The sequence below is a fragment of the Protopterus annectens genome, chromosome 14.part0, assembly GCF_019279795.1.
Source record: "Protopterus annectens isolate FY-2018-M chromosome 14.part0, PAN1.0, whole genome shotgun sequence".
Taxonomy (NCBI): Eukaryota; Metazoa; Chordata; order Ceratodontiformes; family Protopteridae; genus Protopterus; species Protopterus annectens.
In genome coordinates, this window is record NC_056748.1 from 154,167,853 (window position 1) to 154,193,647 (window position 25,795).

The 25,795-nt window shown below is 37.9% G+C and overlaps 1 protein-coding gene across 30 annotated transcripts in view; it reads left to right on the top strand.

Moving 5' to 3' along the window:
- ABLIM1 (actin binding LIM protein 1) overlaps positions 1-25,795 on the top strand; it is a 2,317,257-nt gene that overhangs the window by 1,827,219 nt on the left and 464,243 nt on the right. For all 30 annotated transcript variants that reach the window (XM_044055908.1, XM_044055914.1, XM_044055911.1 and 27 more), the window contains one exon: positions 21,646-21,681. In XM_044055908.1, the coding sequence (XP_043911843.1) occupies positions 21,646-21,681 (36 nt within the window). The remainder of the gene's footprint in view (positions 1-21,645; positions 21,682-25,795) is intronic.

The window sequence follows — 25,795 nt, forward strand, 5'->3', positions numbered from 1 at the left end:
GCTTGTATGGACAAGCAGTGAACATGTAGATATTAATGATGTATGCAACCTATGAACTGTGTGTTAAGCTCTGTTCTGTCCAAGCTCTCTGTTTAAGACTAAAATGAAAGTGTATATGAAGATCATCTCTTTTTCAGTAGTACTAATCAGAATAAAAATACCTGAACAAATATGTAGTGTGTAAGCAGTGCTGTACGTAAAAAGTAAAATTGACAGCAGGTGTCAGCTGTAGCTTGAAGGGGGGAGGGCTGTTGTAATAGAAAATGATATGTGGGAGTACAATGCAAATGGCCAGGTTATGCATTTATCTCTTTCACACCTGCCCTAAGTAGAATTTCACACCCCCTGATACCTGAAGAAGTCCTACTTGGGCAACCTTCGTCTGAGTTAAAATTCAGAGAATGCACCTTTTCAACCCAGCTGCCAACAAATATATATATCTCAAATATGATAAAACATATCAAAAACGTTAAAATAAGAAAGTTACTCAGCACACAAGCCTCTTCACAACACAACAGTGATATTGTCAGACAGACATAATAATTGTATATTAAGCAACTAATTAAATAATATGCACATTTACTAATTACAGTTATGCAAACAAGTATTAATATCTGTGTAACCATAGTAGATGTACCCCAATTATCAGTGTGAGTTTTGTTCAGGCAGACATGGCCTTCATTTAGCTGCAAACTAGTTTCATAGATGCCACTCCATTTTTGAGATATTTGCATAATTATGAATGATAAGCGTATTTTCATATTTAATGGAGAAATAAGTGTAAATGTCTGCCATGTGGTGCTGGTTTATCCGTGCAAAGGTTTTTCAGTATATTGTATACTTTTGTTTGATACCATGGAGAACCATGTATGTACTCTTCAGTTCAGGTTATTAACATTGTTATGAAGATATGACATACATTCATAATATTTCCAGGAAAAAAACATTGGTGTAAAGAGCCATTAATGACCTCTCTGGTAACTTGGCATGTGAAATACTGAATCTCAACCTACCCAAGTGTATGATGCCAGAGATATGTACAGAAACATGCTAATTATGCTAATGTACACATCTAGTTACTGAAAAAGTATAAATATCTGTGGAATGGTGGTACGTAGACAGCAAGTATCAGTAACAGTGTTTGCAGCATAATGTACGCTTTCATATGATGCAGTGAAGTACCACATAATCACCTTATGGTTCACATTATTAATGTAATTATTAATATGTCCTATACAGTTCTAATATTTCCACTTCCCCAAAAAAATCATAATTTGTGGCGGCAACTACTCCATTCATCTCAGGAACCATTTATGACCTTTCTGATGATTGAGTATGTGCAGTTTTGAATCACAATCTGTATAAATTCACAATATCAGAAATATGTACAAAAATATGGTAACTATGCAAATATGCATAATTTATTACTGAACAAGTCTGAATATGTGCTGAATGGTAGTATGCAAACAGTTGATATCAATGACAACTTTTGAAGCATAATGTAATCTTTCATTTGATACCGTGAAGTACCATGTAATCAACTTCTGGTTCAAGTTATCAATATAATTATTGATATTTGCCTCTGGGCTGCAGGATCTGAGCCTGGACACAGATAGCAATACCAAGTCCAAAAGTACTGACCAAGAGTAATCCTTCCCTTTGCAAACTCAGACATGCAGCAAGTGTAGCCTGAAAGCATAGCTAAAAGTGGGCAACACATCTTCACAAAGCAACCAAGCAATTGGCATGCAGCCATTACAAATATGTAGGCATTTGTGTAAATAATACTCGAAAGTTATTAAAAAATAGAGTGGAACAAAGCATTCAGCATAATAATTTACTCTGGTAACAGTACCAATACCCCAGCTGGAAAGTACAAAAACACAGACTGCAAACCTATTAAAGCCATCAGTATATTCCCTTTCAACTCTGACATACAGCAATGCTAAACAGTGAGTATTCGACATGTCTAGACAAGGCAACCAAATAACTGGTTGGTAGTGGTCAAAATATGTGGACATTTGTGTCCGTAGTACTCAGACTTAGTGAATAATATAATGGAACCACAAATTCAACATTACCATGTACTCTGGTAACAGGATGGATAACCTAGTTGTAAAGTACAAGTCCAGCGACTGTAAGCCTAATGGAGTGGACCAGTACATTCCCTTTGCAAACCCTGACATACGTATGCTTGCCACAGGTGTCGTGAATTACAGGCAATACAGGACCTGCGTATTGAATTTCTGAGGGGCACAAAACAGCTGCTTTGCTGAAATTCTGAGTGACGATTTGCACTTGGCAATAATGCTCTCTGTTTTTATTTCTGTATTAAGATCTTAAACGCTGTAAAGTGCTGCTTTCAGAATAAAACAAATGTGGGTTGTATATTATTGCATTATAAAAATAAAATACATTTATGATTTGTATGCGTCATGTATTCATCCTGTAACAAAAAGGTGCATGTTTGTTGAATTACACCTAATAAATAAACAAGTCAATAATTCGAACATCAGAACATTGAATCCTCATTGCTTATAATACTCAGTGTTTTACTGATGCAGACTGTCCCAGTAAAATGTCTCCCTTCAGAAAGGGTACACCTGTTTTTAATGTGAAAAAGTTGCGAAATAAATTGCTAAATAAATGTAAATATCTGCAAAGGAGTACTAATTGAACACCAGTTGTCAGTGCATAGTTTTCAGCATTATGTATACTTTCATTTGATATTGAGGAGTACCACATAAACATCTTCTTGTTAAGTTGTTAATATAATTGCTGCCATATGACATACATGCATAATATATCTAGAAAATAGCTCACATTTTCTCCATTACAGAGTACCCCACATAGTTGAGAAGCAATTTAAAAACCTCTGTAGTGACCGAACATGTGAAATGCTGTTTTACAATGTGCCCAGACATAAAATTCCAGAAATATTTACTAAAATATGAAATTAATGTAAATATGTGTATTGCATTACTAATCAGGTATAAATATCTTCAGAGTGGAGGCAGACAGCATTATGTAGTGTTTAATTTGATACCGCGGAGTACCATATAGACGCCTTCTCATTCAACGTACTGATATAGTTATTAACATATTTGGAATCAAATGCAATAATGCCACTGAGGATACAAGAATGGTGGAAACCATAAAATTTGTTAAAAATTGAGCCCTTTTGTCCCACTGAGGAGACTTCTTCAGAATGATACAAAGATAAAAGCACCATTGTCTTATACTGTCAATAAAGCAAATCCATTGGTTCAGTAAGGTAATTGAAAAATTCCCTGTGTAATTAGGTTTTCTTGAAGCCACAGTACTGAATAAAAAACAGAAAACTGTGAACCATGTTAATATATTTTGTTAACATTTGGTCATAAAACTCCTTCTGCACTACCTAAGGTATTGTGAAGTATGAGCCCAACAGGTGAGTCTCTTAAACACCTGTCCTGTACAGGTAACACCCAAGCTCTTACTCTTGCTCTTGTAAAAAAGTTTGTTTGCTTATTTATTTATTGTGTTTTTGTGGCCTGTGCTTTTCGGTGTTTAGTACATGTTTTATGTTTCCTACTTAGCAGCCATGCTGCTTTATTTTTGGCCAGCACCGTGGTATAGAGAAATATAAAGTAGGCTATGACCCAACAACTGTCACAGGTTTGATTAGCAGATCAGGAGTTTTATTTTGCTGGCACAGATGGATGGACAGGACAATCCTGGAGAGTAGTGCAGGGAGGGGTCAGATCGTTCATAGCCACTGTCATGCAGAGTAAGGGTGGCATTCCAGTGAACATTCTGGAAAAACGGCATTGTCAGTCCCTATGGTGATGTGTGTAGACTGTTTCCCACCCAAGGACTGAATTAGGTTATAGAGAAATGCTGTCATTGCCAGGATGCTGGCAAGAGTACAGACTCTCCAAACCTTGCCTGAATGATGGCCCATCCAGGCAGCTTTCACACTTGTGAATCTTGTGGACTAGCCATGTCTAAGGAGTGAATGGACTTGAGTCAGTTGAAGGGAAACTTGATGGTCAGCAGGCAAAGGGTTGAAAAGGCACCCAGATGTTTCATTAGTTTCTTTACACTGTTTATCATTGAACTTTGAGACTTTACCCTGGGAGGTGCTTGGGTGCTGACTTCAGAGGTAGAGTATAGGATCATAGGAGGTTACTGTGCTACTGGCCCTGAGGCCCTTATAAGCCTAGGGGACGTCACTCTCCAAAAAGGGAATGATGATGCATTTTTTGGTATTCAGCTTGAGGCCATGTTTCTGGCACCAGTCATTTGTCTGAGTGAGACCCTCTTGGAGGATGTCCACATCATTAGGGGAATTGATGACAGTACCCAGCTTGCAGTCATCTGCAAAACTGGTCAGCCATAGCCCACATGTTTTGGCCTGCACCTCAAAAAAGTATATCCCAAATAAAAGAAGCCCCAAGACCAAACCCTGGGGTACACCGCTTGTTGCAGGCACTTGTCTTTCCAACAGAGATGTTTGTATGCTACACATTGGACAGTTTCAGTAGTGTTCATTAGATTTTCAATGCTGTTTGATCTATAACACAAATAAGTAACTATGAGGGGGTTCAGAACCCATAGTTACAGCTTGCACTTATCTTCTCACACGTCTTCATTTTACCTTTATTTGACAACATTTTTGCAACAGGTGCATTTTAAAAACTTGAGTCATTCAGTGCCATCAATAAAATGTTACACTCCTCTTCAGTATGTGGTTACAACATCTGCAGCATTAATAACATGTCACATTTCTCCTCAGTATGTAGTTACAACATCTGTGTCACTAATAACATGTCACATTCCTCCACAGTATGTAGTTACAACATCTGTGTCATTAATAACATGTCACACTCCTCCTCAGTATGTAGTTACAACATCTGTGTCATTAATAACGTCACACTCCTCAGTATGTAGTTACAACATCTGTGTCATTAATAACATGTCACGCTCTTCCTCAGTACGTAGTTACAACATTTGTGTCATTAATAACACCACATTCCTCCTCAGTATGTAGTTGCAACATCTGTGTCATTAATAACATGTCACACTCCTCCTCAGTATGTACAATAGCTCTGTCATTAATAACATGCCACACTCCTCAGTATGTAGTCATATTTGTGTAATTAATAACATCACATTCCTCTTCACTATGCAATTACATCTGTGTCTTTAATAACGTGTCACATTCCTCCTCAGTATGTAGTTACATCTGTGTCAATAACATGCCACATTCCTCATCAGTATGTAGTTACAGCATCGGTGTCATTAATAACATGTCACACTCCTCAGTATGTAGTTGCAACATCTCTCTCAATGATGTCACATTCCTCCTAAGTATGCAATTACAGCATCAGCAGCATTAACAATGTCACATTCCTCCTCAATATGTAGTTACAACATCTATGCCATTAGCAACATGCCACATTCCTCCTCATTATGTAATTATAACATTTATGTCATTAATAACATGTCATATTCCTCCTCAGTATATAGTCATATCTGTATAATTAATAGCATATCACATTCCTCCTCAGTATGTAGTTACATCTGCAGCATTAATGGCACATCTCACTCTAACTCAGTGTGTAATTGCAACATCTCTGCCATTAATGACATGTCACATTCCTCTTCAGTATGTAGTTATACCATCTGTGTCATTAATAACATGTCACACTCCTGCTCAGTATGTAGTTGCAACATCTCTCTCATTAATGTCACATTCCTCCTAAGTATGTAATTACAACATCTGCAGCATTAATAACATGTCACATTCCTCCTCAGTATGCATTTACAATATCTGTGCCATTAATAACATGCCGCATTCCTCTGCATCATGTAATTGCAACATCTTTGTCATTAATAACATGTCATATTTTTTCTCAGCCTGTAGTCCCTCCTTGGTACTTTGTTACATATGCACCGGTAACAGCATGGCACATTTCTCCTCAGTATGTAGTTACAGCATCTGTGTCATTAATAACATGTCACACTCCTCCTCAGTATGTAGTTACAACATCTGTGTCATTAATAACATGTTACACAGTATGTAGTTACAACATTTGTGTCATTAATAACTTCACACATTCCTTGTCAGTATGTAGTTACAACAGCTCTGTCATTAATACCATGTCACACTCCTCAATATGTAGTCATAGTTGTGTAATTAATAACATGTCACATTCCTCCTCACTATATAATTACATCTGTGTCATTAATAACATGTCACATTCCTTTTCAGTATGTAGTTACATCTGTGTCATTAATAACATGCCACATTCATCCTCAGTATGTAGTTACAGCATCTGCGTCATTAATAACATGTCACACTCCTCCTCAGTATGTAGTTGCAACATCTCTCTCATTAATAATGTCACATTCCTCCTAAGTATGTAATTACATCTGCAGCATTAACATCATGTCACATTCCTCCTCATTATGTAATTATAACATTTCTGTCATTAATAACATGTCATATTCCTCCTCATTATGTAATTATAACATTTCTGTTATTAATAACATGTCATATTCCTCCTCAGTATATAGTCATATCTGTATAATTAATAACATATCACATTCCTCCTCAGTATGTAGTTACATCTGCAGCATTAATGACACATCTCACTCTAACTCAGTGTGTAATTGCAACATCTTTGCCATTAATGACATCTCACATTCCTCTTCAGTATGTAGTTATACCATCTGTGTCATTAATAACACGTCACATTCCTCCTCAGTATGTAGTTTCAACATCTCTCTCAATAATGTCACATTCCTCCTAAGTATGTAATTGCATCTGCAGCATTAATAACATGTCACATTCCTCCTCAGCATGCAGTTGCAATATCTGTGCCATTAATAACATGCCACATTCCTCCGCATCATGTAATTACAACATCTCTGTCATTAATAACATGTCATATTCTTTCTCAGCATGTAGTCCCTCCTCAGTACTTTGTTACATATGCACCAGTAACAGCATGGCACATTCCTCCTCCAGTATGTAGTTACACCATCTGTGTCATTAATAACATGTCACATTCCATGTAGTTATAACATCTGTGTTATTAATAACATGTCACATTCCTCCTCAGTATGTAGTTACATTCTCTGCATCATTAATAACATGTCACATTCCTCTTCAGTATGTAGTTACGTCTTTGTCATTAATAATATATCACATTCCTCCTCTGTATGTAGTTACAGAATCTGCAGCATAAATAACATGTCACCCTCTTCCTCAGTATGTAGTTACAACATCTGTGTCATTAATAACATGTCACATTCCTCCTCAGTATGTAGTTACATCTCTGTCATTAATAACATGTCACATTCCTCCTCAATATGTAGTTATATGTAGTTACCACATCTCTGTCATTACTAATGTGTCACATTCCTCCTCCGTATGTAGTTACAACATCAGTAACATTAATATGTCACATTCCTCCTTAGTATGTAGTTACATCTGCAGCATTAATAAAATGTCACATTCCTCCTCAGTATGTAGTTACAACATCTGCAGTGTTATTGACATCACATTCTTCCTCAGTATGTAGTTACAGCATCTGTGTAATTAATAACATGTCACACTCCTCTTCACTATGTAGCTGCAACATCAGCAGTATTAATAATGTATATGTCTCCTCAGTATGTAGTTACAACATCTGAAGTATTAATAATATGTTACATTCCTCCTCGGTATGTAGTTACAACATATCTGTCATTAATACAATGCCACATTCCTCCTCAGCATGTAGCTACAACAATTATGTCATTAATAACATGTCACATTCCTCCTCAGTATGTACCTACAACAGCAGCATTAACAACATGTCACATTTCTCCTCAGTATGGAGTTACATCTGTGTCATTAATAACATGTCATATTCCTCCTCAGTATGTGGTTACAACACCTGTGTCATTAATAATGTCACATTTCTCCTCGCTATGTAGTTACAACATATCTGTCATTAATAACATGTCACATTCCTCCTCAGGTTGTAGTTACAAGTCTGCAGCATTAATGACGTCACCATCATCCTCAGTATGTAGTCTCAACATCTGCAGCACTAATCAGTTACACTCCTCAGTATGTAGTTACATCTGTGTCATTAATAACATGTCACATTCCTCCTCAGTATGTAGTTACAACATATGTGTCATTAAAATGCCGCATTCCTCCTCAGTATGTAGTTACAACATCTATGTCATTAATAACATGTTACACTCCTCCTCAGTAAGTAGTCTCAACATCTGCAGCACTAAGTTACACTCCTCAGTAAGTAGTTACAATATCAGAAACATTAACAACATGTCACATTCCTCCTGAGTATGTAGTTACAACGTTTGTAGCATTAATAAAGTGTCACATTCATCCTCAGTATGTAGTTACAGCATCTGCAGTATTACTGATGTCACATTATTCCTCAGTATGTAGTTACAGCATCTGTGTCTTTAATAACATGTTAGATTCATCCTTAGTATGTAGTTACAACATTTGCAGCATTAATAACGTCACATTCCTCCTCCGTATGTAGTTACAACATCTCTGTCATTAATACCATGTCACACTCCTCAGTATGCAGTTATAACATCTGCAGTATTACTGACATGTCACATTCTTCATCAGTTTGTAGTTACAGCATTTTTGTCATTAATAACATATCACATTCCTCCTCAGTGTGTAGTTACAACATCTGCAGTAGTAATAACATCACAGTCCTCCTCAGTATGAAATGGCAACATTTGTGCCAGTAATACCATGTTGCATTCCTCCTCATTATGTAATGACTGCATCTGCAGCATTAATGCCACGTCACACTCCTCCTCAGTATGTAACTGCAAAATCTGTCATTATTGACATGTTGCACTTCTCTTCAGTATGTAGTTACAGTTGTGCCAGTAATAGCATGTTACACTCCTCAATATATAGTTACATTTCTGTCATTGATAGCATATCACATTCCTGCTCAGTATATAGTTGCAACATCTGCAGCATTAATAACATGTTACATTCATCCTCGGTATGTAGTTACATCATCTGTGCCATTAATGACATGTTGCACTTCTTCTCAGTAAGTAGTTACAATATCTGCATCATTAATAGCATGTTACATTCCTCCTCAGTATGTAGTTACAGCATTTGCAGAATTAATAAATAACATGTCACATTCCTCCTCAGTATGTAGTTACAACACCTGTGTCATTAATAACATGTTGCATTCCTCCTCAGTATGTAGCTTTAAGATCTGTGTCATTAAAACATGTTACATTCCTCCTCAGTATGTAGTTATAACAGCTCTATTAACATGGCACATAACTTCTCCGTATGTAATTAAAGCATCTGCAGCATTAATAAAATGTCGCATCCCTCCTCAGTATGTAGTTACAACATCTCTGTCATTAATAACATGCCACATTCCTCCTCAGTATGTAGTTACAATGTTTCTGTCATTAATAATGTTGTATTCCTCCTCAGTATGTAGTTACAAAATCTGAAGCATTAATTATGTCACCATCCTCTACAGTATGTAGTTTCAACATCTGCAGCACTAATATGTTACACTCCTCAGTATGTAGTTACATCTGTGTCATTAGTAATATTTCACATTACTCCTCAGTGTGTAGCTACAATATTATCAGCATTGATAACATGTCACATTCCTCCTCAGTATGTAGTTACAACATCTGCAGCATTAATAACGTCACATTCCTTCATGTTGTATGTAGCTACATCATCTGCAGTATTAAAAACATGTCACATGCCTCCTCAGTGTGTAGTTACATCATTTGCTGCATTAATGATATGCCACATTCCTCCTCAGTATGTACTTACAACTGTCAGTAGCATGTCACATTTGTCATCAGTATGAAGTTACAACATCTGCTGCATTGATAGCATGTCACAGTCCTCCTCAGTATGTAGTCACAATATCCCTGACATTAATAACATGTCACATTGCTCCTCAGTGTGCAGTTACATCTTTGTCATTAATAACATATCACACTTCTCCTCAGTGTGCAGTTACATCTTTGTCATTAATAACATATCACACTTCTCCTCAGTATGTAGTTACAACATTAATAACATATCACATTTCTCGGTATGCAGTTACAATATCTGCAGTATTAATGACACATCACTGTTCTCCTCTGTATGTAGTTGCAATATCTGTCATTAATAACATGTCACAGTCCTCAGTATGTAGTTACCACATCTGCAGCATTAATAACATGCCACATTCCTCTTTAGTATGTAGTTACAACACCTGTGTCATTAATACCATGTCACATTCCTCTTCATCCTGTAGTGACAGCATCTACAGCATCAATAACATGTCACACTCCTCCTCAGTATGTAACTGCAACATCATTGTCATTAATGACATGTTACACTTCTCTTCAGTATGTAGTCACATCTGTGCCATTAATATGTTATACTACTCATCAGTATGTAGTTGTAACATCTCAGTCTTTAGAATATGTCACATTTCTGCACAGTCTGTAGTTACAGCATCTGCAGCATTAATAACATGTCACATTCCTCATCTGTATGTTGTTGCAACATCTGCATCATTAATAATGTCACATTCCTCATCTGTATGTTGTTACAACATCTGCAGCATTAATAACATGTCACCGTCCTCGTTAGTATGTAACCACAATATTTGTGCCATTCATAACATGTAACATTCCTCCACAGTTTGTAATTACAACATCTGTGCCATTAATGACATGCCACACTTTTCCTCAGTAAATAGTTACAAAATCTGCAGAATTAACAGTATGTCATATTCCTCCTCAGTAAGCAGTTACAACATCTGCAGCATTAATAATATGTCATAGTCCTCTTCAGTATGTAACCATGACATGCGTGCCATTCTTAACATGTCACATTCCTCTTCTGTATTTAGTTACATCTGTGCCATTAATCACGTCACACTTCTCCTCAGTAAGTAGTTTCTACAGCTGCAGCATTAATAATATGTCACATTTCTCCTCAGTATGTAGTTACACAGACATGTCACATTCCCCCTCTGTATGTAGCTACAACATCTCTGTCATTAATGAGATGTCACATTCCTCCTCAGTATGTAGTTACAACATCTGCCGCATTAATAACGTCACATTCATTCTCAGTATGAAGTTAAAATATCTGTGTAGTCAATAAGATGTCACATTCCTCCTCAGTATGTAGTTACAACATCTGTGTCATTAATATGTCACATTGCTTCTCAGTATGTAGTGACATCATCTGCAGCATTAATGACACATCATACTCCTCCTCGGAATGTAAGTGCAACATCTGTGTCATTAATGACATATTACACTTCTCTTCACAACGTAGTTACATCTGCACCATTAGTAACATGTTACACTACTCTTTGGTATGTAGTTACAATATATGTGCCATTATTAACATGTTACACACATCTTCAAGTTCTCAAGATGAAATTACAATGACTGCACCATTAATAAGATACCATGCATTGGATATGTAGATTCTGGGTGAATTTAGTGCCAAAGGTCTAATTAGGTCTTATAATTCCAAGGGCTTAAATAAGGTATTTGAAATAACATTAGGAAATTATCTTGGATCTGTAGCATAGAGGGATAAATCCATGACTGTGACAGAGATACCTCAAGACTGGCTAGTAACTTGAATGCTGGAAGAGCTGGAAAGGAGAAGGTGGGAGTGAGTAGCTTATACTGGCTCACCCATCCTGGTGGGGGGGGGGGGTGAAGAGGGTGACTCTGCTTGACTAATTACTAGTGCAATCATTGTGGCTATAAGACCATGAGATGATGACTGGGTTATACCAAGCTACTGATGGTAGCTGTCAGCGGACATGTGTGTGGGAGCCATGCCATGGGAAAGAGAATAGTATACCCCAGTGGTGCTGCAGCAGTCTACGTTCACCACTGGGTAGTTATTAGGGCCATTAAAGAGAAACTCCCAAGATGTTGTATGCATGACGGCTTCACAACTGACTCTTAATCCGGAGGTTCAGAAGAGGAGATCAGTGTCAGAGATTGATGTCCAATACGCAAGAGTGAAAATAACATTCAGAAAATTCGGTCCAGCATTTGTGTGAATATTTCTTATAATATGATTTGAGATTGAATTACATCTGCAGATATGTTTGATGTGTCATTTGTTAAATTTATTTTATTTGCTTTGACTCATTTAGTGGAATGGTCCAATTGGTCAGATTCCATTTTTCACTCAAAGGTCTTTAAAAAAAGTTACAAAGTAGAAACTAACAGTAACACGTGTAATTACATTGCTATATAATTGATAAAATATAAAACAAATGAAAACAAAATAATAAAAAATATGTAGCTACAATGCTAAATATAAAAAAGAAAGTGATACATAGAGAAAAAAAAATTAATGTTACAGGACACATATATACAAATCCATATATTATATGTATTTATTTATTTCACATTTGTTTACTGGGATAGTCCGACTGAGCAGATGTCCATTTTCAGTGTTGGCCTGGGGAGAAAAGTTCCAGTATAAACTAAACAGCCAACAGTTTAAGTACAAAGTACAGTAACTGGAAGTTCCAAGGAACACATATACATAAAAATAGTTAAAATACATATTAGTAACTAAGTATTCACATAAAGTGGATACTATAAAACTTGCAAAGAGTATTACATGTTAGGTTTACTTTATCTAGGTAGATATGATATTTGTAGTGTAGAAATAAATGCCATCTAAGGCATTGCTGAAGAGTGAAGAGCTAAGATTGTTGATGATTTATTACATGGAACAGAGGAAAGGAAAGTTAGGATGAGAGTAAGCGAAGGAGGTAGAGAGACTAGACAGAGAATGTATGGTAGTGCTGGGAAAGTGAGTTGAGTTGTGGTTATGTCAGATAGGAAGATAAAAGTCTACATAGGAGGTGACAGAGGTATAGGTGTGAAGGCTACAGTGCAGGAGAGATGATAATCAGCCAGTTGATGAACATGAGCAAAGCCAGGAGTCAGTTAGGTGAGTCCTAAGATATTTTTTGAACTGTGAGGAGTTCAGAGTTATTAGGATGTGTTATGAGATAGAGTTCCAAATTCTGGAGAGCCGGTTGGAGTAGAGAGAATCCCCAGAACTGTTATTAGATTTTTGTGACTTGTAGAAGAAATTTGTCAGAAGATCTCAGTTGTCTTTTATTAGTGTGAGGTTGAAGTAGATTTTGAAAGTGCTGGACACTTATCAGGTTTATATACTATGCCATGGACAGTTGTAAGTTGAGTGGGGGTTATGAGATTGGGTAACTCTAGCCAGCTGAGTTGATGTAGAGCAGTGTCGTGATGGGATCTGTATGGGGAGTTTGTATCAAATCTGGCCATCTTATTGTAGCAGGCTTCTAATTTTGCTAAGTCTTTTTTTCTTCAGGTTAGTGAAGATAGGAAACACGTAAAGCAGGGTAGAGTGTAGGTGGGTCTTGGCTGCAGATTGCCTAGTTGAGTTGGTGAGGTATGGTTTGATTCTCTATAGAGAACTTGCTTTTATGCGGAACTTTTTATGATTAGGGATAGATGTTTATTGAATTTCATGTTATTATCAGTTGTAACACCGATAAGTTTTGTTTGCAATGAAGGATGTATCTTAGTATTATTGGATGGCTAGATTAGAAAGGAGGATTGGGAGTCTGGGGTTTTTGTTATTCAAAAGGAGCATTAGATTAGTTTTATTGTGCTTAAGAATTAATTGACAGTCAGACAGGCAGGATTCTACATTTGAGAAGGAATGCTGGGTAATTTCTTGGAATTTAGGAAGGGAGGGTCAGCACAGAAGAGTGTGGAGTCATCTACGTACTGTACGATAGGCCAAGATGGGTAGCACTATGGAGTTTATTGGTGAAGATACTAAAAAGGAGTGGACTTAGGACTGAGCCCTGTGGAACACCTAACATGACAGATAACTGACAGGACAAATCATGTTGCCATTTGACAGTTTGTTGTTGGGCAGATAGGTAGTCATGGAACCATGCAAGGAGAGATTGGCTTAGTTTTAGGATTGAGTGCTCATTGAGGAGTTTATGATGGGAGATTGTATCAAATGCTTCGGATATGTGTAGGAAGATGAAGGAAGCTAGGTGACCATTATTTCTTTATGTAGTGGTATGATATAAGATATTTTGCAGATTTTGGGAACATGCTGTTCTGTAATGGAGTAATTGATCAAAGCAGAGTCAGGATAACAGATGGTGTCAGCAGCTAACTTCAGGTATTCAGAAAGTAAATTATTAGTAGTAAGGGATACGGGTTTGAGTTAGTTGGGCATTTTTTATGGTGCTGGTTTGTACAGGCTTGGAGGAGAAAGCATTGGTAGTTTCCTCAGGATCTTCTGGAATGGTCAGAGGACCATTGCCATTATTTTTGGTTAGCGATAATATGGAATTAGTATTAAATTGGGTGGCTATACTAGCCATAGTATTTATAGTGGCACGGGTTGGAGTCAATGATTGCCCAGGTTGTAGTAGTTGTTTTATAGCAGTCCAGAACTTTTTAGGATTTTTTTTGTTGGGTTTCAATATAGTATCATTCTTGATCTGTTTCCTAGCTTTATTTCTTAGTTAATAATCTAGGGTGACTTGTTTTTTGTTTGACTGATATTGTGTCCAAGCTTTATTTCTGATCTTAAGTAAGTGTTTGGCATCTTTTGTCAGCCAGGCAGCATACTTTGATTTTACCCTGACAGTTCTAGGAGGTGCTTGGCTGTTTAAAATGTCTAAGAATGTGTTATTAAAATACAATACAGCGGTATGTAGGGGGAGGGTAATGTTAGTGGGGTCCAGTCACAATGCTGGAGGGTGGATATAAATGTCTGAGGTGAAAATTTTTTCCTGTTGTGAATTTCTCTCTATATAATATTTTTAAAGGGGTGTAAACATTGGCTGAGCAGCTAGTTAGATAGGTGGTCATTAATGCTATTAGGGAGGCAGCCTGACCGGTACTCAAATGAGGGATTGTTGGTTAAAATTCAGTCTAGGATTGACTGTCTATTGGTGTTTTTGTCGACTCTAGCTGGGGTTTGTATTAAATGGAACAATCTGTACAAGTTGATGAAGTTTGAGGGGTTATCTGAGGTGCAGGTTAAACACTCTGTATTAAAGTCTCCCATTGGATTTCCTGAGGAAATGTTAAGGATGACCAGTAAAGGAAGTCCACGGGTATGGTGAGGTTGTTTCCAGGAGGGATGAAAATTGCTGTGATAGTGACATATTTATTGGAATTTATTTTGAGTCGAGTAAATAATACTTCAGCATTATTGAGTCCTGGGGGGTTGGTTCTAAACGTTCTAGTTTGAGTGTGCCTTTAAAAATAATAGCTATACCTTCACCACATTTATTTATTCTGTCCAGTCTGTGGCTGTTGTAGCCTGGGTTAGAATTTCATTGTTTCTTATCTCAGGTTTTTGCCAGGTTTCAGTTAGAACTGCTATGTCCAGGGAGTAGAGTGAGAGGGAAGCATGACATTCATGTAGTTTGTTTGCGACGCTCCTGAGATTCATGTTTAAAAGTATTTGGTCAGACTTTTTATGGGATAGATTAGTAGGAATATGAGTATATGGAAAGGGTGGTATGTTTGGTTCTTGTTGATTAATTTTGTTGCCCGGATTTGGGTTGATATCACCTCTGAGTTTGAGGTATGATATTAAAAGTAGTAATGGATTTGAGTGTTTTGAGAGTTAGTTTAGTATATTTACAAACTAGTTTGAGAGTAGTAAGTTGACGTCATACCTATATGTGAAAAGTTCCCCCTTGGTGATGTTAAAGTAGTGTGGTGCTATGTCGAAGTGTATGGCTCTAGTATGGGGTGGGATGGGAAGTGAAATGGTAGGTGAGGAGAAGGCTATAGCTAATTAATTGTGATAAGATGTTAAATTAGAGGCCAGGAAGAATTAGGAAAGAAGTGTGGAGGAGCAACATTGTGGACTTGCAAAGCTGTGAGCTATATGTAGTTTATGGGAGGCAGGCTAGCTGGTGAGGGAGTGGTAGGTTAAGTTGGACTTTCAAGTAAGGTGAATGAGATATAATGAAATGAGGCGAGGTTAAATAGAAACTGATTGGTTGGTAGGAGCTAGAGGAATGCATTGGGTAATGAGGAGGGAGGTACTTAGTCATAAGTGAATGGGTCGGTATGTGTTGAGCTTAGTGATTTGACAAACAACAGTGATGAGTGTGGTTAGGTTAACATAAATGTATGAGTAGCGGGGTGGGTGAGAAATGGGGGTAGGGTTGGGAAACGGAGTGAGCCAGAGTGTAGTGAGGGCAAACGGAGAGGACTGGACCTAGACCCTGTTCATGGCAGTCTTCAAAACATAATCAGTAATGTCTTTCAGCTTTTCCCTTTTAGGGGTCGCCACAGTGGAACTCCGGTCCGCTAATGATTGGCAGTGGAATTTTTCAATGCCGAGTTGCCACCTCAACGCCCAACCTTCAAGGAAGGCACACTCATTCACACACGCACCTATCTGCATATCTTTAACATCACTCGACCACGAGGAGGACATGCAAACTCCACACAGAAGGCGCTCCAGACAAGAATAGAACAGGAGAACCTCTGGATGTGAGGCAACACTAACCGCTACACCACCGCGGCATCTTCAAAAAATAATTAGTAAGTTAGTAAAATCAAGTGATTATGTTTTTAAAAGTATAATTGAAAAACTAAGCTGTCTAAACTGAGTAGTATACTGTGATTTATAAACCGTAAAATAGAGGGAATGAACAGTAGAAACAGATGCTATTTGTTAGACTGTAGCTGGTAAATGGTGCCCATAGGTTCATAGATTCATAGGTGTGTACTAGGCTAATGCCCCTGAAGCCTTTACAAGCCTACCCCATAGAAGTACCCTGGCTTCGTGCCGCCTGAATTCCCGAATAGGAATTTATGTAATGATGCAAAATTATACTGGTACCTGAATCAGAAAAACTGTAGTTGCTGGGTAATGGGGTCGGCTGAAAGTCTATGAAGAATTAATGGTAGCGATACTGTTTAATAACCACTGTAATATACGAGACACCGCTTCAGTAAAGGAAGCTAATGAAAAAGAGAGAAATTTTGGGAGGGATGGGGAGGTAGCTGGACATCCCAGTGATGTGCTGCAATGATTTAGGGTCACACAACTAGTAATACAGAATCATTTACATCAGAAACATACTTTAACTTTAAATATTTGGTCAGTAGCTGACCCAAATGATGTAGGAGAGGTATTGAAGTCCGTAAGCATCTTATCAGGCAGTCTGGAAGCTTTTTGGTTTTGGTATATTTAGTTTTCTTGAGACCTGTAGATAGAACAAAATTACAACTATGTAGTAAAAAAATCCCAGAATCAGTGCTTGCACATCACCAGAGAATGTTCCGGTGCCTAACAGTATATGGAGGGTTGCAAAGATGTGCATTTGTGTGTGTTTATATCTCCCTCCTCATTACCTCCAGTACTTATATATACTAACTCCAAGATCGCACTACAGTGGGGAAAAGACTATATTTTCACTACTTTCTCTTGTTCTAAGAAGCTAAGAAGTCTGTTTTTGAACAAAAGAAGTAGACCCATATATACATATATATATATATATATATATATATATATATATATATATGGGTCTACTTCTTTTGTTCGAAAACAGACTCCTTAGCTTCTTAGAACAAGAGAAAGTAGTGAAAATATAGTCTTTTCCCCACTGTAGTGCGATCTTGGAGTTAGTATATATAAGTACTAGAGGTGTGTCCGGCAAAGTGAAACACATTTTTGCAGGGGGGCAAGCTCCCCAGCACCACCCACACCCCAGCTACTTATACATATTAACTCCAAGATCTACAGAAGGGGACCCATATATATATATATATATATATATATATATACACACACACACACACACACACACACACACACACACACATGTATCTATATATAAAGTCTGTGTCTTTATAGATCAATGCGTGAGTATATATATATATATATATATATATGTATATATATATATATATATATATATATATATAAATTTGTATCATTTCACTGAATGACCATTTCACTGACGCCCATTTCACTGAGACCAAATCACCTAAAGTTCATTTCACCTTAAACTCATTTCACTGACAAGTAGTACTCTAAGGCAACTCAAAGGTATATGACATTTTCTCCTCTGTAGTGTGATCCTGGTGTTAGTATATATATATATATATATATATATATATATATATATATATATATATATATATGTATATATATATATATATATATATATATATATATATATATATATAGTTAGGGGGTATGTGGATGCCACAGCGCCCCGCATTGGGGGGGGTGTGGGGGGCATAGCCCCATACCTAGTTGTGTTTTACTAAATAATGTAAAACAAAACCAGACAACAGAAAACCAAAATAATTTGGGGGCTACACCCCCCCCCGAACTATATATACTAACACCTGGAATGCACTAAAGTAGGAAAATAACATATACCTTTGAATTACCTTAGAGTACTACTTGTCATTGAAAGGAGTTTTAGGTGAAATGAACTTTCAGTGAAATGGACTTTAGGTGATTTGGACTCAGTAAAATGGGTGTCAGTGAAATGGTCCTTCAGTGAAGTGATATGAATCCATATATATATATATATATATATATATATATATATATATATATATATATATTAAAATATATATATGTGTGTGTATGTACATACACACACACACACACACACACACACACACACATGTATATATGTGTATATATATATATATATGTATGTGTGTGTGTGTGTGTGTGTGTGTGGATTAACCAAAGTTGAACGGGGACTAGGTTGACATTGTTCTTGTGATATGGTGCTTGGTTTTATAGGACAGTAGGGACTAGGTTAACATTGTTCTCTTGATATGGTGCTTTGTTTTATAGGACAGTAGGGACTAGGTTGACATTGTTCTTGTGATACGGTATTTGGTTTTACAGGGCAGTAGGGACTAGGTTGACATTGTTCTTGTGATACGGTGCTTGATTTTATAGGACAGTAGGGACTAGGTTGACATTGTTCTTGTGATACGGTGCTTGATTTTATAGGACAGTAGGGACTAGGTTGACATTGTTCTTGTGATACGGTGCTTGGCTTTATAGGACAGTAGGGACTAGGTTGACATTGTTCTTGTTATACGGTACTTGGTTTTATAGGACAGTAGGGACTAGGTTGACATTGTTATTGTGGTATGGTGCTTGGTTTTATAGGACAGTAGGGACTAGGTTGACATTGTTATTGTGATACGGTGCTTGATTTTATAGGAGAGTAGCTTCTGAATTAAGATGGAAGTGAGAAGCAGTATCTTGAATGGTTCATAGGTTCATAGATTAGTACTAAGCTAACTACCCTTGCAAGCCATTTTAAGCCTAGCCAGTTACCCCTTGTGAGACTCAAACCCTGCACCTTGTGTTTGTAAGGCAAACACCTTAACCATTAGGCCACCCTCAAAACCCCCAAGTTTTGAATGCGACTTCAAAACTTTGTTGACTTAGATGACACCATGTTTTATTGTGCTCTGACAGGGAGTTTAATAGGTTAGTGGTATTAATATTATTGAGAATATGGTTTTATTTGTACAGGTGGTGGTGGTAGTTTTCCACGTGGGAGTTCCAGGGTTAAACTTTGAATGCAATTTTATTGGATAATATGAGTAGATAGAGTAACAACAAAGTAATTGATTTGTTACAGCTATATGTATGTTTTTCGTTAACTGTTTATGAATGAATCATGGTTTTCTCTCAATGATGCTGATAAATGAGTGAGAAAAAGATCAGTCAATGGTGGACTATCAGTTTGGGACAGAGGATGGGCTTTTCTTTAATGCATATTTCCTTTGTTCTTGCAGTTAGCAATGTAGGACTAGATACAGTCCCCTACAGCAGCAGACTTAAAAAAAATCTTGGGCTACTGACCGCATCACTACGGGGCTGCATCTTAAATAGTGAACATGAGGTGTCTGATCTAGACAACCACGGTTGTGTTAGTGACCATCAAGAGAGTAAAACTTTGCAAGAAGTAGAAGTAACCAGCAGATGTGCCTGACCAGAATACATCCCAATAATATGTAGAAATTCTTCTTAAGTATAGATATATTGACGAAGGCCAAGCCGGCCATTAGTAGCAGCAGATGTAGAACAGAATCGTTTCTTCAGAATATTGACATGGAGCTCACAGGCCTTTATTCTGAGTGTAGGGTCAGTTGCTATACCTACACTCAATGCTGCCTACATACATGACAATGCATAGGACGGTCTGCAAAGCCCCTACTCTCACTGTTACACAACTCAGAAGGTAGCATGTAGGGCACATGGCTAGATTGTGTGGAAACTGAGTAAATGCACTGGACAGATGACTAGATTATCACAGAGAGAGACAGACAGAGTAAAAAAAAAAAAAAGATGAAGGGTGCTAAGGTTTAAGGTGTAAACGGGCAAGGTTTGTTTTTTATGTTACGCCTGTACCTCGCCTAACTACAACGGTTGTTCTGCTTAACAGTTATTAAAAAATTAAAATGATAGCAAGACATTCAAGCTTGTTTATTAAAACACTGAACAAAGATAAGAATGTTGGTGCCTTAGCAGGAAGCCTTCCTGAAATATTACATAGCATATCTGATGTAGACCATAAATAAATGAAACAATTAACCAATATTAATAATACAAAAAAATTAATTAGTTAATTAGCAGTCCCCAAATAATTTTATAGTTCAGCCCAAATGTGGCCATAGTACCACATTTTAAGATATAACTGCTCTATTTGTAAAGCAGTAATTTCTTAATGTGATGTAGACCTCTCATTCCTACTTTAGGGTGTTCTATTATAGTTGTCAGGAGGCCAGCTTAAGCCCCCCATTATTTTTCCAAAACTCTGCCGCCACCCATCCTAACTGCTTTAGTTGCCCTGGTTCTGTCTGACTCTCCTCCGCCCCCATGCCTAGTGGCACGAGACCCATTAATAAAAGCTTTTCACTATGTAGTTACATTTGCACTATAAATAAAATGCCGCAGAACTTACCAATGTATACGTACATCGTAGTAATAATAAGAGGTGACACAGACGGTCCTTAAACAGTTTTGGCAGCTGCAAACCTAGTGAAATGTGACACAGATGTTTCGTATGATGTCATACACCTCCTTGGTGTGTATTGGTGTACCAGATTTGTGGCACTAATTGAGTGAAGAAAGGCAGGCCTGTTCTAAATGTCCAGACTTATTATTTAGACTCTTGTACTCATTTATTTGAGCCCTGGTGTTACTTTAAGGTTAGTAGGTTACCAGCAAGGAATATGTTTTCTTAAGAGTTTGCAGACAGGTTATTAGATGAGTTGTACAGAAAAGGATATGTTTTGTTTTGGAGAGAAGCTATGAGAATGCATAAGCAATGTTTTCCTTTTAGGCACTCATCCCAACTAATCCCTTATGCGTGTTCCTTGGCAGCTTCTTCCTTTCCTGATAATTGCTGTTCTGTATCTGCATCATGGTCAGTCTGTAACTATATAATTTCTTAAACCTTGTGGGTATCCAGTGCATTTAAAATAGTGTTTTAAAGTGTTTTTATATTGCCTCTTTAAATTATTTATCATTTTTTTGTCTTGCAGTCTCCAAGGACCTTATCTCCAACACTATCTACAGAAGTAAGTAAATTTTACTGTGCTTAAAAAAACCCTAAATTCTACATGTGTTGCATGTGTGGGGATAGTTATGATATATGTACAGAACTGTCTGGGGATAGTTATGATATATGTACAGAACTGTCTGGGGATAGTTATGATGTTTGTACAGAACTGTCTGGGGATAGTTATGATATTTGTACAGAACTGTCTGGGGATAGTTATGATGTTTGTACAGAACTGTCTGGGGATAGTTATGATGTTTGTACAGAACTGTCTGGGGATAGTTATGATATATGTACAGAACTGTCTGGGGATAGTTATGATATATGTACAGAACTGTCTGGGGATAGTTATGATATTTGTACAGAACTGTCTGGGGATAGTTATGATATATGTACAGAACTGTCTGGGGATAGTTATGATATTTGTACAGAACTGTCTGGGGATAGTTATGATATATGTACAGAACTGTCTGGGGATAGTTATGATGTTTGTACAGAACAGTCTGGGGATAGTTATGATATTTGTACAGAACTGTCTGGGGATAGTTATGATATATGTACAGAACTGTCTGGGGATAGTTATGATATTTGTACAGAACTGTCTGGGGATAGTTATGATATATGTACAGAACTGTCTGGGGATAGTTATGATATTTGTACAGAACTGTCTGGGGATAGTTATGATATATGTACAGAACTGTCTGGGGATAGTTATGATATATGTACAGAACTGTCTGGGGATAGTTATGATATATGTACAGAACTGTCTGGGGATAGTTATGATATATGTACAGAACTGTCTGGGGATAGTTATGATATATGTACAGAACTGTCTGGGGATAGTTATGATATATGTACAGAACTGTCTGGGGATAGTTATGATATATGTACAGAACTGTCTGGGGATAGTTATGATATATGTACAGAACTGTCTGGGGATAGTTATGATATATGTACAGAACTGATGTGTTGCATGTGTGGGGATAGTTATGATATTTGTACAGAACTGTCTGGGGATAGTTATGATATTTGTACAGAACTGTCTGGGGATAGTTATGATGTTTGTACAGAACTGTCTGGGGATAGTTATGATATATGTACAGAACTGTCTGGGGATAGTTATGATGTTTGTACAGAACTGTCTGTTTATTTCCTTCATGCATTACTTTAAGACTATGCATGCATGTTTTTCAAATGTCACAGAAAGGCAGAGTTAGAGGTAAAGGTCACTTAAGAGGTCTGTTTCCTAACTTTGTAATCAAATTCAAATCCATATTATGCAGGCTTTTTATTCCCAGCCTCAACAAGAATGTGTGTTTATGGTTTGTGAAAGTGTGTGTGTGTGTGTGTGTGCGTGTGTGTGTGTGTGTGTGTGTGTGTGTGTGTGTGTGTGTGTGTGTGTGTGTGTGTGTGTGTGTGTGTGCTTGTTTGCTTGTATACTGAAGCATTTACATAGACCCTTTTACAATAGAGACTACTATACTGGATAGGTATACGTACTTTAGTTTTGCCTAAAAACATAACTTTTTCACTGGATGGGTATACTTTAGTTTTACATGGGAAAAAGGATTGATCTCAGAAAATGTTGTCAGTATTTTGGCAAAAAGGATGCCTTTCCTTTACAGAACTGAACTGATGTGCATTCTAGTTACTTTTTGTCAGCAAAAAATAGACATGGAAACTTGAACAACTTAGTAATCAGTACCGTTTCCACTCCAAAGACACCCTTTAGTAATAGGACTCATCTCTACTCTGATTTGCCCATTCCTGTGCCTAAGTATTTCTTCAGCGTGGCTGACTCCTAAGCTGTGTCTTGCAAATCATTGATAATGTATGCACATGGTGGGCCAGATGTTCTTTGTCTTTCACTGTTGCAGTCATCACACTTGGGTTATCTGCCTGCAGGTAGCCCTCAGTTGGCCCAAATCTCAGAGACTTAGTATTTCTGTGTCAGTTGCTGTCGCTTCAGGACTGACGTCAGGTCGTCAGGGGTATAAAAACAGGCAGCTGACTCCATTACATCAGTCTTTCTTGCCGAGGAGCATGAAGCAGAAGCAGTTTGCACTAGTGCCAGTTGGCCGCCACCTGAGTTTTCGTTTCCGAATTGAATCATCCTGAAGTCTTCTAAAGCAAATTATCCCATTGGGGATCCTTTTTTCTTACTCTATCCGATATCAGAAAAAGTTAATTGTCTCGGCTGTGGAAAGCAATTACCACACCAAGATTTCCATTCTTACTGTGTCACCTGTTTAGGCCCAGACCACGACATTCCTCGCTGTTAGTTTTGTGCTTTGTTCAACACCCAAACTATTTGTCACTAAATACTTTTGCTCTCAATCTCTATATTCTGAAATGGTTTCAGTGAGCCATCCGACTACCGATCTTCTGAAAAAACGTAAGGATAAAGACAGAGACAGACCGCACAGGTCCAAAACTGCCGATGACGCTTACATTAAGCTAGTCACCAGTTCGCTCAGTGAGGCACTTCCGCAACCCCTGATGTGCAGGCACTGGCTTCCGAGAAAGTTCTTCGCATTACCGATATTCGACACAAACCGACGACTTCTTTCATGTCTTCAGTTCTTTCTAAAACTACCGAGTTTCTAAGGTCAAGAGTACGAGCAACTCCAAAAAAACTGACGACCCAAACACGCACCTTCTTCCTGGACACAATCTCAAATGCCTAAAATGGCAGAAATGCCTAAAATGGCAGAAGACCTGATCATGCTGGTTAGGGGAAGTCAACCTTCCCCTGCTAAGAGAAAAAGAGACCTGTCCCCAGCAGCTTTAGCTGACCAAGTGTCTGACGACTCCGAGGTTTCTGAATATGAAGACATCCCTTTATGTGCTTATCAGGATTCAGATGCAGAGGAATCCATTCCCTCTGCCTCCCCTCCAGACGATTTTTTCTTTTGGTGAAACCCTACATACTTTAAAAGAGTATTTCCACTGGGAATGCCAAGATTATCCTCAGTCCAAAAAGAGATTCAGAGAATTTTTAGATTTGCCACAATCTAGATCTTTAGCTATCCCTCCTGTTTTGGATGTTGTGGATGATGTTTTTATGGAATCCATTCTAACTCCTGATACTTTACCCCCTGCTCCAAGGAAAACTGACAGGTACTACAGAGTCCCTGACTCAAACAAATTTCTTTTCAAAAATCATACTGCTGACCCAGAGGTCATCTCCCAGGGGGCCTAAAGGTATAAAAGCAATTACAGCTAAGAATCCCACTCCTTCGGACAGGGATTCCCGAGGTTTAGACAGATGGGGTAAAAAAGTATACACCTCTGCAACTCTCGCCATTAGGGCATTGAATTGCCAGTTTCACATGCTGAAATACCAGCAACATATTATGGAACTTATTAAGCAAAAATTATCTGTCTTTACAGACTGTGCAGAAAATAAAGAATTACAGGAGCTTATGCATTCTGCAAGCCAAGTCAGCAAGCATACCTTGCAATGTGGGTTTGATGCTCTTGTAGCATCTTGCAGGGCAGCAGTCACTGGTTCTGTACTGAGAAGGCATGCTTGGCTTAAGGAACAGACCTTGCCAGACCATGTCAAATCAAAATTACTAGACACTCCTTTGAACAAGGACAATCTGTTTGGCACCAAACCAGAAGAGGTTCTAAAAAAGATGGAAGAAAAGGCTAAGTCTATGCAGACAGTCAAAGATTTTTTACAAGTGCAGCCTCCAAGATTTAGTAGGCATTGCCCCTCGAAACATTGATCCCTTCCAGCTCCCTCAAGGCCATCTTAAACTAGACCCAGGGGAAACAGACCCCCCAGATTACAGTCTCAGGGTATGCAGAGATCTAAGCAATGGAGTACGTCCACTTCTAAAACAGGGAGTGTTAAGCCACCCCCTTATTGAAAAAATTCACAATGACTTCTCAATTCCTCTCCTAACCTCTGCTCAATTGCTCATGCCACTAGGAGGAAAACTTGCCCACCATGCAAAAAAGTGGACCTCCATCACCAAAGACCAATAGTTCCTCAACATTGTATCCCAGGGGTACAAATGTTACTTCCACACATTGCCAACCGCAAAAAGGGTTCCCAGACCTTCCTCCAAACCAGTGGGCAGAGGCACAAAACCAAGTTCAGTCCCTGCTGTCCATAAGGGCAA